The sequence below is a fragment of the Pseudophryne corroboree genome, chromosome 6 (assembly GCF_028390025.1).
Source record: "Pseudophryne corroboree isolate aPseCor3 chromosome 6, aPseCor3.hap2, whole genome shotgun sequence".
NCBI lineage: Eukaryota > Metazoa > Chordata > Amphibia > Anura > Myobatrachidae > Pseudophryne > Pseudophryne corroboree.
In genome coordinates, this window is record NC_086449.1 from 115,209,357 (window position 1) to 115,224,184 (window position 14,828).

Sequence of the window (14,828 nt, forward strand, 5' to 3'; positions counted from 1 at the left end):
ACCCATGATGTGACAGAAGTTGGATAGTGCAGTCTATATGGAGCAATAAAAGCTCCCTGGATCTTGCTTTTATCAGGAGATCGTCCAGGTAAGGGACAATATTGACCCCCTGGACCCGGAGTTGGATCATCTTCTCCGCCATCACCTTCGTGACCACCCTCGTTGCCGTGGACAGGCCGAAGGGTAGCACCTGGAACTGGTAGGGATCATTCAGCAGGGCAAGTCTCAGGTAAGGCTAGTGAGGTGGCCATATGGGGATAAGCATCCTTTATATCCAATGAGACCATGAACTCCCGTTCATCCAGGCCCACAATCGCTGCTCGCAAGGATTCCATCTTGAACTTGAAACCCTTTAGGTAAGGGTTCAAGGATTTTAGATTCAAAATGGGCCTTACCGAACAGTCTGGTTTCGGTACCACAAACAGGTTGGGAGTAGTAACCCTTTCCCTGTTGGTGCAGTGGCACTGGAACAATGACTTGGGACTGGACCAATTTTAGGATGGCCTGTTGCAGCATACCACACGTATCCTCCAAAGCTGGTAAGCTTAATTTGAAAAATCGTTGGGGAGGAGTGCCGTCGAACTCCAGCTTGTAGCCCTGAGAAATGAGGTCCTTTATCCTGGCAGGAGCCTTCCCAGATGCAGCTGAAGTGACGCAGCCGATAACCCACCTTGAGATCCCCTCAGGGTGGGTGGGCACCGTCATGCTAAGGCCTTAGTGGAAGCTGAACTGGTGCGCTCCTGAGAACCTGCGATTGACGGTTTTCTCATCTTACCTCTGGTAGCTCTAGCCGCATTGGAGGCACCTCTGGCTCTAGATCTAAATCTGTTAGACCGAAAGGACCGGGTCGACGGTCCCAGGTAGGAATGCCTAGCCGGTGGGTCCCCAGAGGGGAGAAACGTGGATTTCTAACTCCACCCCAAAGAGCCAATCCCCTGAAAAGGGGAGACACTCTACACTAAACTTAGACTCTGCGTCCGCTATCTACTGATGCGACCACAAAGCTCTGCGCGACGACACTGCCATATCAGTAGTCCTAGCATATATATATATATATATTGCCTATCTCCTTGAGAGAGTCACACAGGACACGTGCAGTGTCCTGAATGTGTTTTATGAGAGTCACAGTAGTGACCATATACCCCGAGAGGCCCTCCTGAATTTGAATAGCCCACATATGAATGTCATGAGTTATCCAGCAACCTGCAATGACCGGTCTTTGTGATATACCTGCTGCAGTGTAGATAGACTTCAGGGTAGTTTCTATTTTCCTATCCCCAGGGTCCTTTATGGTAAAGGAACCCGGAGCTGGCAGTGCCACCTTCTTAGATAGACGGATACGTCAACAACCGGGGGTTCTTCTCAGAATTTTCTTCCTTCCAGCGCAAATGGGAAAGTGTGCAAAAATCATTTTGACACTTGTTTTTTTATCTGGATTTTTCCATGCTAACTTAAATAGGTCATCTAACTGCAGAATGTCAGGGTTAGAGTGTGCACCAGAGATTGAGGGTGGAGTTCTAGAGGGACGCAACCTTGTTGGAGCAGGAAAGTGTGGAGTTGCGGGAAAATAGTGAGCTGGGGAAAAAGGGAAGGCAGTCTTGGAAGATGTCGGAACAAGGAAGTAAGGTGAGGTTGGCGAAAGATACATGCATGTGTGCTTTTCCTAATACCATACACAGATCTGTGATGTAACGGTCACTGTGTAACCACATGACATGTAAATTTACCTTTGGTTTCTTGTGCTGGAATCATGCCACACTAACTGCTAAATGAACATTAATGGTATTTTTCTATATTTTGGGTCTGGCTAGCATATTAAACAAAACATAAGTTATGATACTTGTTTCGGGGACAGCGCAGGGCAATAGGGAACAGGACGTGCAAAGTAGGCAGTATACAATCAGACATGAGCAGGGCTTTCCTTAGCTTTTGCTTTCATGAGAGCTTACATTGAAATTAAAATAGGACACATCAGAAACCAGAGCAGAGTGTCTATAGAGTGCAGATTGGGACAAGGTGCATCAATGTGGGTCGCAGAGGTAGAAGAGGGATTTCAGTGAACATCTGAGGATTTTAAAGCTGTGGGAGAGGTAGGGAATTCCAAGTGGGTACAGGCATGAACGAGATGTGAGGTAGATCTAAGAGGGCAAAAAATAAGATTTTACTCACCGGTAAATCTATTTCTCGTAGTCCGTAGTGGATGCTGGGAACTCCGAAAGGACCATGGGGAATAGCGGGCTCCGAAGGAGGCTGGGCACTCTAGAAAGATTTATGACTACCTGGTGTGCACTGGCTCCTCCCACTATGACCCTCCTCCAAGCCTCAGTTCGGACACTGTGCCCGGACGAGCTGACATAATAAGGAAGGATTTTGAATCCCGGGTAAGACTCATACCAGCCACACCAATCACACCGTACAACTCGTGATACTATATCCAGTTTGACAGTATGAAAACAACTGAGCCTCTCAACAGATGGCTCAACAATAACCCTTTAGTTAGCAATAACTATTTACAAGTATTGCAGACAATCCGCACTTGGGATGGGCGCCCAGCATCCACTACGGACTACGAGAAATAGATTTACCGGTGAGTAAAATCTTATTTTCTCTAACGTCCTAGTGGATGCTGGGAACTCCGAAAGGACCATGGGGATTATACCAAAGCTCCCAAACGGGCGGGAGAGTGCGGATGACTCTGCAGCACCGAATGAGAGAACTCAAGGTCCTCCTCAGCCAGGGTATCAAATTTGTAGAATTTTGCAAACGTGTTTGCCCCTGACCAAGTAACAGCTCGGCAAAGTTTTAAAGCCGAGACCTCTCGGGCAGCCGCCCAAGATGAGCCCACCTTCCCTGTGGAATGGGCTTTCACTGATTTAGGATGCGGCAGTCCAGCCGCAGAATGCGCCTGCTGAATCGTGTCACAGATCCAGCGAGCGATAGTCTGCTTAGAAGCAGGAGCACCCAGCCTGTTGGGTGCATACAGGATAAATAGCGAGTCAATTTTCTTGACTCTAGCCGTCCTGGAAACATAATTTTTCAAGGCCCTGACTACGTCCAGTAACTTGGAATCCTCCAAGTCCCTAGTAGCCGCAGGCACCACAATAGGTTGGTTCAAGTGAAAAACTGATACCACCTTAGGGAGAAACTGGGGACGAGTCCTCAATTCTGCCCTCTCCATATGGAAAAACAGATAAGGACTTTTATATGACAAAGCCGCCAATTCTGATACACGCCTGGCCGAAGCCAAGGTCAATATTTTTAGTGGTTCAAACCAATGTGATTTTAAGAAACTCAACACCACGTTGAGATCCCAAGGTGCCACTGGAGGCACAACCGGGGGCTGAATATGCAGCACTCCTTTTACAATGTCTGAACTTCAGGTACTGAAGTTAATTCTTTCTGGAAGAAAATCGACAGAGCCGAGATCTGTATCTTAATGGAGCCTAATTTTAGGCCCATAGACACTCCTGCTTGTAGGAAATGCAGAAATCGACCTAGTTGAAATTCCTCTGTTGGGGCCTTTTGTGGCCTCACACCAAGCAACATATTTCCGCCATATGCGGTGATAATGTTTTGCAGTTACATCTTTCCTGGCTTGAATCAGCGTAGGAATGACTTCCTCTGGAATGCCCTTTTCCTTGAGGATCCGGCGTTCAACCGCCATGCCATCAAAACGTACCTGCGGTAAGTCTTGGAACAGACAGGGCCCCTGCTGCAGCAGGTCCTGTCTGAGCGACAGAGGCCATGGGTCCTCTGATATAAATTCTTGAAGTTCTGGGTACCAGGCTCTTCTTGGCCAATCCGGAACCACGAGTATCGTTCTTACTCCTCGCCTTCTTATTATTCTCAGTACCTTTGGTATGAGAGGCAGAGGGGGGAACACATAAACCGACTGGTACACCCACGGTGTTACCAGAGCGTCCACAGCTATCGCCTGAAGGTCCCTTGACCTGGCGCAATATCTTTTATAGCTTTTTGTTGAGGCGGGACGCCTTCATGTCCACCTGTGGCCTTTCCCAATGGTGTACAATCCTTAGGAAGACTTCTGGATGAAGTCCCACTCTCTCGGGTGGAAGTCGTGTCTGCTGAGAAGATCTGCTTCCCAGTTGTCCACTCCGGGAATGAACACTGCTGACAGTGCTAACACATGATTTTCCGCCCATCGGAGAATCCTTGTGGCTTCTGCCATCGCCATCCTGCTTCTTGTGCCGCCCTGTTGGTTTACATGGGCGACTGCCGTGATGTTGTCTGATTGGATCAGGACCGGCCTTTTGAAGCAGAGGCCTTGCCTGACTCAGGGCATTGTAAATGGCCCTCAGTTCCAGAATATTTATGTAGGGAAGTCACCTGACTTGACCAAAGTCCCTGGAAGCTTCTTCCCTGTGTGACTGCCCCCCAGCCTCAAAGGCTGGCATCCATGGTCACTAGGACCTAGTCCTGTATGTCGAACCTGCGGCCCTCTTGAAGATGGGCACTCTGCAGCCACTACAGTAGAGATACCCTGGTCCTTGGAGACAGGGTTATCAGCCGATGCATCTGAAGATGTGATCCGGACCACTTGTCTAACAGGTTCCCCTGAAAAGTTCTTGCATGGAACCTGCCGAGTGGGATTGCTTCGTAGGAAGCTATCATTTTTCCCAGGACTCGCGTGCAATGATGCACCGATAACTGTTTTGGCTTCAGGAGGTCTCTGACTAGAGATGACAGCTCCTTGGCTTTCTCCTCCGGGAGAAACACTTATTTCTGGTCTGTGTCCAGAACCATCCCCAGGAACAGTAGACGTGTCGTAGGAAACAGCTGTGTCTTTGGACTGTTTAGAATCCAACCGTGCTGTTGTAGCACTTTCCAAAATAGTGCTACCCCGACTAGCAACTGCTCCTTGGACCTCGCCCTTATAAGGAGATTGTCCAAGTACGGGATCATTAAAAACTCCCCTTTTTCGAAGGAGTATCATAATTCCGGCCATTACCTTGGTAACACCCTCGGTGCCATGCACAGTCCAAACGGCAGAGTCTAGACTTGGTAATGGTAATCCTGTACCACAAATCTGAGGTACTCCTGGCGAGGATAGTAAATGGGGACATGCAGGTAAGCATCCTTGATGTCCCGGGATACCATGTAATCCCCCTCGTCCAGGCTTGCAATAACCGCCCTGAGCGATTCCATCTTGAACTTGAATTTTTTTATGTATGTGTTCAAGGATTTTAAATATAAAAAAGGGTCACACCGAACCATGCGGTTTCGGTACCCCAAACCGTGTGGAATAGTAACCCCGTCCTTGTTGAAGTAGGGGCACCTTAAGTATTACCTGATGGGAATACAGCTCATTAATTGCCTCTAGCACAGCCTCCCTGCCTGAGGGAGTTGTCGGCAAGGCATATTTGAGGAAACGGCGGGGGGAAGACATCTCGAATTCCAGCTTGTACCCTTGAAATACTACTTGAATGAAAACAGGGATCCACCTGTGAGCGAGCCCACTGATCGCTGAAATTTTTGAGACGGCCCCCCACCGTACCTGGCTACACCTGTGGAGCCCCCGCGTCATGCTGTGGACTCAGAGGAAGCGAGAGAAGAATTATGATTCTGGGAACAGGCTGACTGGTGCAGCTTTTTCCCTCTTCCCTTGTCTCTGTACAGAAAGGAAGCGCCTTTGACCCGCTTGCTTTTCTGAAGCCGAAAGGACTGTACCTGATAATACAGTGCTTTCTTAGTCTGTGAGGAAAACTGAGGTAAAAATATTTCTTCCCAGCTGTTGCTGCAGATACGAGGTCCCAGAGACCATCCCCAAATAATTCCTCACCCTTATAAGGCAGAATCTCTATGCGCCTTTTAAAGTCAGCATCACCTATCCAGTGACAGGTCTCTAATACCCTCCTGACAGAAAGGACATTACATACATTTTGGATGCCAGCCGGCAAAATATCCCTCTGTGCATCCCTCATATATAAGACGACGTCTTTAATATGTTCTCATGTTAGCAAACTAGTATGTTTGACAGGGTCACCGACCACGCTGCAGCAGCACGCTCTGCAGGTTTCAGTCTAGTACCTGAGTGTGTAAAAACAGACTTCAGGATAGCCTCCTGCTTTTTATCAACAGGTACCTTCAAAGTGGCCGTTCCTAAAACGGCAGTGCCACCTATTTTGACAACCGTGTGAGCGCCTTATCCACCCTAGGGGATATCTCCCAGCGTAACTTATCCTCTGGCGGGAAAAGGTACGCCATCAGTAACTTTTTAGAAATTACCAGTTTCTTATCAGGGGGAACCCACGCTTCTCACACACTTCATTCATTCAACTGATGGGGGAACAAAACACTGCCTGCTTTTTCTCCCCAAACATAAAAACCCATTTTTAGAGGTTAATGTCAGAAATGTGTAACACATTTTTTATTGCCGGGATCAAGTTACGGATTTCCTAGTGGATTGTGTATATGTCTCAACCTTGTCGACACTGGAGTCAGACTCCGTGTCGACATCTGTGTCTGCCATCTGAATGAGCGGGCGTTTTTGAGCCCCTGATGGCCTTTGAGACGCCTGGGCAGGCGCGGGCTGAGAAGCCGGCTGTCCCACAGCTGTTACGTCATCCACCCTTTTATGTAAGGAGTTGACACTGTCGGTTAATACTTTCACCTAACCATCCACGCTGGTGTCGGCCCCACAGGGGGCGACATCACATTTATCGGCATCTGCTCCGTCACTATATAAGCCTCCTCCTCAAACATGTCGACACAGCTGTACCGACACACCGCACACACACAGGGAATGCTCTGACTGAGGACAGGACCCCACAAAGCCCTTTGGGGAGACAGAGAGAGAGTATGCCAGCACACACCAGAGCGCTATATAATGTGGGGATTAACACTATAACCGAGTGAATTTTCCCCCATAGCTGCTTGTATATACAATATTGCGCCTAAATTTAGTGCCCCCCCTCTCTTTTTAACCCTTTGAGCCTGAAAACTACAGGGGAGAGCCTGGGGAGCTTTCTTCCAGTTGCACTGTGAAGAGAAAATGGCGCCAGTGTGTCTGAGGGAGATAGCTCCGCCCCTTTTCCGCGGCCTATTCTCCCGCTTTTTTCTGGATTCTGGCAGGGGTATTTACCACATATATAGCCTCTGGGGCTATATATTGTGGTATTTTTGCCAGCCAAGGTGTTTTTATTGCTGCTCAGGGCGCCCCCCCCAAGCGCCCTGCACCCTCAGTGACCGGAGTGTGAAGTGTGCATGAGGAGCAGTGGCGCACAGCTGCAGTGCTGTGCGCTACCTTGGTGAAGACTGATGTCTTCTGCCGCCGATTTTCCGGACCTCTTCTTGCTTCTGGCTCTGTAAGGGGGACGGCGGCGCGGCTCCGGGACCGAACACCAAGGACTGGGCCTGCGGTCGATCCCTCTGGAGCTAATGGTGTCCAGTAGCCTAAGAAGCCCAATCCGGCTGCAAGCAGGCGAGTTCGCTTCTTCTCCCCTTAGTCCCTCGCTGCAGTGAGCCTGTTGCCAGCAGGTCTCACTGAAAATAAAAAACCTAATTCTATACTTTCTTTCTAGAGGCTCAGGAGAGCCCCTAGTGTGCATCCAACCTCGGCCAGGCACAAGATCTAACTGAGGCTTGGAGGAGGGTTATAGTGGGAGGAGCCAGTGCACACCAGGTAGTCATAAATCTTTCTAGAGTGCCCAGCCTCCTTCGGAGCCCGCTATTCCCCATGGTCCTTTCGGAGTTCCCAGCATCCACTAGGACGTTAGAGAAAGGAGAGCTGTATGAATATTTGATATGTATCAAGTGGCGGTATTGTTGAGGTCTTTGTGGGTAAAGGTAATTTGAAATGGATTTTGAAGTCGAGTGGAAGATCTTGAGGCAACATTTAAAATGAACGGAAGCAGAGGGAGATGGGTAAAGGGAAAGCTAGATCGCAGGATAGAGTGGGGATAAGAGTTTTAGGGGTTTATTCATGAAGCAGTGATAAAAGTGGAGAAGCGAGCCAGTGGAGAGGTTGCCCATGGCAAATAATCAGCTGCTCTATCATTTTGTAGCATGCAAACTGTAAATGTTATTTCAATGCTGATTGGTCGCCATGGGCAACTTCTCCACAGTTTTCACTGCTTCATGAATAGACTCCTTAATAGCATCTTTGGTAAAAAAAAAAGTGCACACTCTGGCATTAATGCTAAGGCAACAGAACATGAGGAATAATGCAGAGGGAAGTCATACGACACCAAGGTAGCAGGCTTTAACCACTTGCCTAGCATGGTCGCATCAGACGAGACCACACCAGCAAGTGCCTTATCTAACCTAGTCGTACAGGATGCGACCAGCCAGACACAATGTTAGCAGCTGCAGGGAAGAGAAACTGCACTACTGATTGGTCAGCATAGCTGTACCCACCACTCAGCAGCTGCAGACAATAGCAGCTGCTGGGGAAGTTTAAATCAAGCCCCACCCCGTGCACCTATCCCCGATGTTAAAAGGAAAGTCACAATGTTTCAGATGTTTGGGGGGGGGGGGGTTTGGACTATTTTTTTTTTTTTTTATGTCAAAAAAAGAGTTAACGACAATCATTTTGGATCAAGTTAAATTCATGTTCTTCCCCTAATTCACCCAAAATAAAAAAGGGGAGTGGATACTCTGTGGAGGAAAAAATAATTTACTCACCGGTAATTCTATTTCTCGTAGTCCGTAGTGGATGCTGGGACTCCGTAAGGACCATGGGGAATAGCAGCTCCGCAGGAGACTGGTCACAACTAAAAGAAAGCTTTTGGTCTAACTGGTGTGCACTGGCTCCTCCCTCTATAACCCTCCTCCAAGCCTCAGTTCGGACACTGTGCCCGGACGAGCTGACATAATAAGGAAGGATTTTGAATCCCGGGTAAGACTCATACCAGCCACACCAATCACACCGTACAACTCGTGATACAATACCCAGTTAACAGTATGACAACAACTGAGCCTCTCAACAGATGGCTCAACAATAACCCTTTAGTTAAACAATAACTATATACAAGTATTGCAGACAATCCGCACTTGGGATGGGCGCCCAGCATCCACTACGGACTACGAGAAATAGAATTACCGGTGAGTAAATTCTTATTTTCTCTGACGTCCTAAGTGGATGCTGGGACTCCGTAAGGACCATGGGGATTATACCAAAGCTCCCAAACGGGCGGGAGAGTGCGGATGACTCTGCAGCACCGAATGGGCAAACTCCAGGTCCTCCTCAGCCAGGGTGTCAAACTTGTAGAATTTAGCAAATGTGTTTGACCCCGACCAAGTAGCTGCTCGGCAAAGTTGTAGAGCCGAGACCCCTCGGGCAGCCGCCCAAGAAGAGCCCACCTTCCTCGTGGAATGGGCTTTCACTGATTTAGGATGCGGCAGTCCAGCCGCAGAATGTGCAAACTGAATCGTACTACAGATCCAGCGAGCAATAGTCTGCTTTGAAGCAGGTGCACCCAACTTGTGGGGCGCATACAGGATAAATAGCGAGTCAGTCTTTATGACTCCAGCTGTCCTGGAAACATATATTTTCAGGGCCCTGACTACGTCCAACAACTTGGAAGCCTCCAAATCTTTAGTAGCCGCAGGCACCACGATAGGTTGGTTCAGATGAAAGGCTGATACCACCTTAGGGAGAAATTGGGGACGAGTCCTCAATTCTGCCCTATCCATATGGAAAATCAGATAAGGGCTTTTACATGACAAAGCCGCCAATTCTGATACACGCCTGGCCGAAGCCAAGGCCAACAACATGACCACTTTCCACGTGAGATATTTCAATTCCACGGTTATAAGTGGCTCAAACCAATGTGACTTTAGGAAATCCAACACCACGTTGAGATCCCAAGGTGCCACTGGAGGCACAAAAGGGGGCTGAATATGCAGCACTCCTTTAACAAACGTCTGAACTTCAGGTAGTGAAGCCAGTTCTCTCTGGAAGAAAATCGATAGAGCCGAAATCTGGACCTTAATGGAACCCAATTTGAGGCCCATAGTCACCCCTGACTGTAGGAAGTGCAGAAAACGGCCCAGCTGAAATTCCTCCGTTGGGGCCTTCCTGGCCTCACACCACGCAACATATTTTCGCCAAATGCGGTGATAATGGTTTGTGGACACTTCTTTCCTAGCTTTAATCAGCGTAGGAATGACTTCCTCCGGAATGCCCTTTTCCTTCAGGATCCGGTAATCAACCGCCATGCCGTCAAACGCAGCCGCGGTAAGTCTTGGAACAGACAGGGCCCCTGCTGCAGCAGGTCCTGTCTGAGCGGCAGAGGCCATGGGTCCTCTGAGATCATTTCTTGAAGTTCCGGGTACCAAGCTCTTCTTGGCCAATCCGGAACAATGAGTATAGTTCTTACTACTCTTCTCCTTATTATCCTCAGTACCTTTGGTATGAGAGGAAGAGGAGGGAACACATAAACCGACCGGTAAACCCACGGTGTCACTAGAGCGTCCACAGCTATCGCCTGAGGGTCTCTTGACCTGGCGCAATATCTTTCTAGCTTTTTGTTTAGGCGGGACGCCATCATGTCCACCTGTGGCCTTTCCCAACGGTTTACAATCAGTTGGAAAACTTCTGGATGAAGTCCCCACTCTCCCGGGTGGAGGTCGTGCCTGCTGAGGAAGTCTGCTTCCCAGTTGTCCACTCCCGGAATAAACACTGCTGACAGTGCTAACACGTGATTTTCCGCCCATCGGAGAATCCTTGTGGCTTCTGCCATCGCCGTCCTGCTTCTCGTGCCGCCCTGTCGGTTTACATGGGCGACTGCCGTGATGTTGTCTGACTGTATCAGTACAGGCTGGTTTTGAAGCAGGGGTTTTGCCTGACTTAGGGCATTGAAAATGGCCCTCAGTTCCAGAATATTTATGTGTAGGGAAGTCTCCTGACTTGACCATAGTCCTTGGAAGTTTCTTCCCTGTGTGACTGCCCCCCAGCCTCGAAGGCTGGCATCCGTGGTCACCAGGACCCAGTCCTGTATGCCGAATCTGCGGCCCTCTTGAAGATGAGCACTTTGCAGCCACCACAGCAGAGACACCCTGGTCCTTGGAGACAGGGTTATCAGCTGATGCATCTGAAGATGCGATCCGGACCACTTGTCCAACAGGTCCCACTGAAAGGTTCTTGCATGGAACCTCCCGAATGGAATTGCTTCGTAGGAAGCTACCATCTTTCCCAGGATCCGCGTGCAGTGATGCACCGACACCTGTTTTGGTTTTAGGAGGCCTCTGACTAGAGATGACATCTCCTTGGCCTTCTCCTCCGGGAGAAACACTTTTTTCTGTTCTGTGTCCAGAACCATCCCCAGGAACAGTAGACGTGTCGTAGGGACCAGCTGTGACTTTGGAATATTTAGAATCCAGCCGTGCTGTTGTAGCACCTCCCGAGATAGTGCTACCCTGACCAACAACTGCTCCCTGGACCTCGCCTTTATCAGGAGATCGTCCAAGTACGGGATAATTAAAACTCCCTTCTTTCGAAGGAGTATCATCATTTCGGCCATTACCTTGGTAAAGACCCTCGGAGCCATGGATAGACCAAACGGCAATGTCTGGAATTGGTAATGACAATCCTATACCACAAATCTGAGGTACTCCTGGTGAGGATGGTAAATGGGGACATGCAGGTAAGCATCCTTGATGTCCAGAGATACCATGTAATCCCCCTCGTCCAGGCTTGCAATAACCGCCCTGAGCGATTCCATCTTGAACTTGAAATTTTTTTTATATATGTGTTCAAGGATTTCAAATTTAAAATGGGTCTCACCGAACCGTCCGGTTTCGGTACCACAAACATTGTGGAATAGTAACCCAGTCCTTGTTGAAGTAGGGAAGTAGGGGCACCTTGACTATCACCTGCTGGGAATACAGCTTGTGAATTGCCTCTAGCACTGCCTCCCTGCCTGAGGGAGTTGTTGGCAAGGCAGATTTGAGGAAGGGGGGGGGGGGGGGAGAGAGACGTCTCGAATTCCAGCTTGTACCCCTGAGATACTACTTGAAGGATCCAGGGATCCACCCGTAAGCGAGCCCACTGATTGCTGAAGTTTTTGAGACGGGCCCCCACCGTACCTGGCTCCGCCTGTGGAGCCCCAGCGTCATGCGGTGGACTTGGAGGAAGCGGGGGAGGACTTTTGCTCCTGGGAACTGGCTGTATGCTGCAGCTTTTTCCCTCTGCCTCTGGGCAGAAAGGACGCGCCTTTAACCCGCTTGCCCTTATGGGGCCGAAAGGACTGTACCTGATAATACGGTGCTTTCTTTGGCTGTGAGGGAACATGGGGTAAAAATGCAGACTTCCCAGCTGTTGCTGTGGAAACGAGGTCCGAGAGACCATCCCCGAACAACTCCTTACCCTTATAAGGCAAAACTTCCATGTGCCTTTTAGAATCTGCATCACCTGTCCACTGCCGAGTCCATACCCTCTCCTGGCAGAAATGGACATTGCACTTATTTTAGATGCCAGCCGGCAAATATCCCTCTGTGCATCTCTCATGTATAAGACTGCGTCTTTAATATGCTCTACGGTTAGCAATATAGTGTCCCTGTCTAGGGTATCAATATTTTCCGACAGGGAATCTGACCACGCAGCTGCAGCACTGCACATCCATGCTGAAGCAATAGCTGGTCTCAGTATAATACCTGTGTGTGTATATACAGACTTCAGGATAGCCTCCTGCTTTCTATCAGGGCGGCCTTATCCGGAGACGGTAGTGCCACCTTCTTTGACAAGCGTGTGAGCGCTTTATCCACCCTAGGGGATGTTTCCCAACGTGACCTATCCTCTGGCGGGAAAGGGTACGTCATTAGTAACCTTTTAGAAATTACCAGTTTCTTATCGGGGGAAGCCCACGCTTCTTCACACACTTCATTTAACTCCTCAGATGGAGGAAAAACTACTGGTAGTTTTTTCTCTCCAAACATAATACCCTTTTTTGTGGTACCTGGGGTAACATCAGAAATGTGCAACACATTTTTCATAGCCTCAATCATGTAACGTGTGGCCCTATTGGAAGTTACATTAGTCTCATCGTCGTCGACACTGGAGTCAGTATCCGTGTCGACATCTGTGTCTGCCATCTGAGGTAGCGAGCGTTTTAGAGCCCCCGATGGCTTTTGAGACGCCTGGGCAGGCACAGGCTGAGAAGCCGGCTGTCCCATATTTGGTATGTCGTCAAACCTTTTATGTAAGGAGTCGACACTGTCACGTAATTCCTTCCACATAACCATCCACTCAGGTGTCGGCCCCGCAGGGGGTGACATCACATTTATAGGCATCTGCTCCGCCTCCACATAAGCCTCCTCATCAAACATGTCGACACAGCCGTACCGACACACCGCATACACACAGGGAATGCTCTGACAGAGGACAGGACCCCACAAAGCCCTTTGGGGAGACAGAGAGAGAGAGTATGCCAGCACACACCAGAGCGCTATATAACACAGGGATTAACACTATAACTGAGTGTTTTCCCTTATAGCTGCTAAATATATATATATATATATCTGCGCCTAAATTTAGTGCCCCCCCTCTCTTTTTTACCCTTTTGTAGCTTGAAACTGCAGGGGAGAGCCAGGGAGCGATCCTTCCAGCGGAGCTGTGAGGGAAAAATGGCGCCAGTGTGCTGAGGGAGATAGCCCCGCCCCTTTTTTGGGTGGACTTTTCTCCCGCTTTTTTATGGATTCTGGCAGGGGTATTTATCACATATATAGCCTCTGGGACTATATATTGTGATTTTTAGCCAGCCAAGGTATTTATATTGCTGCTCAGGGCGCCCCCCCCCCAGCGCCCTGCACCCATCAGTGACTGGAGTGTGAGGTGTGCATGAGGAGCAATGGCGCACAGCTGCAGTGCTGTGCGCTACCTTGTTGAAGACCGAAGTCTTCTGCCGCCGATTTTCCGGACCATCTTCATGCTTCTGTTCTGTAAGGGGGACGGCGGCGCGGCTCCGGGACCGGACGATCGAGGTCTGGTCCTGTGTTCGATCCCTCTGGAGCTAATGGTGTCCAGTAGCCTAAGAAGCCCAAGCTAGCTGCAAGCAGGTAGGTTCGCTTCTTCTCCCCTTAGTCCCTCGCTGCAGTGAGTCTGTTGCCAGCAGATCTCACTGAAAATAAAAAACCTAAAATATACTTTCTTTTCTAGGAGCTCAGGAGAGCCCCTAGTGTGCATCCAGCTCAGCCAGGCACAAGATTCTAACTGGAGTCTGGAGGAGGGTCATAGAGGGAGGAGCCAGTGCACACCAGTTAGACCAAAAGCTTTCTTTTAGTTGTGCCCAGTCTCCTGCGGAGCCGCTATTCCCCATGGTCCTTACGGAGTCCCAGCATCCACTTAGGACGTCAGAGAAAGTGACATTTCTGTATCAGACAGACTCAGTCTGTCTGGTGTCGCATGCTGGTGATTGAAAAATGTCACCTATGTACACCAGCACATGACACCAGACAGACCGAGTCTTCCACTGAGCAGTGTTTACAATGTAACAGATTGTACTGGCTGCAATAGCATCTCCGCTCCTCTGGCATTCGCATTGGACTTCCCATAGTTCCATAATTTGGAGGCAGATTTAGCAAAATGCAATTCAGAGATGATCTCTTATAATGGTGTCTCTTTCACAGGTTCGAGCAGACTACATGCAGTGGTTCTGTGCAGTCGCTCATTTCAAGTCTCCAGTATATTCCGAATTCAGCAACACAAACACACAAAGCAAGGTAAGGACAGAACTTGCAGGTTTTCCCCCATTCAACTAGTCACCCTAAATAAAACATGCGATTAGGTCTCAGGTATTGTCTGCATACATTCACACACTTCTGTAGTACAATGTCATCTGTAAGGAAGGTCTCATCTCCCTAATTTTACC

The 14,828-nt window shown here is 49.1% G+C and overlaps 1 protein-coding gene across 7 annotated transcripts in view; it reads left to right on the forward strand.

Moving 5' to 3' along the window:
- Positions 1 to 14,828, forward strand: part of ADGRE5 (adhesion G protein-coupled receptor E5) — a 295,974-nt gene that overhangs the window by 279,603 nt on the left and 1,543 nt on the right. For all 7 annotated transcript variants that reach the window (XM_063931714.1, XM_063931719.1, XM_063931718.1 and 4 more), the window contains one exon: positions 14,587 to 14,679. In XM_063931714.1, coding sequence (XP_063787784.1) covers positions 14,587 to 14,679 — 93 coding nt within the window. The remainder of the gene's footprint in view (positions 1 to 14,586; positions 14,680 to 14,828) is intronic.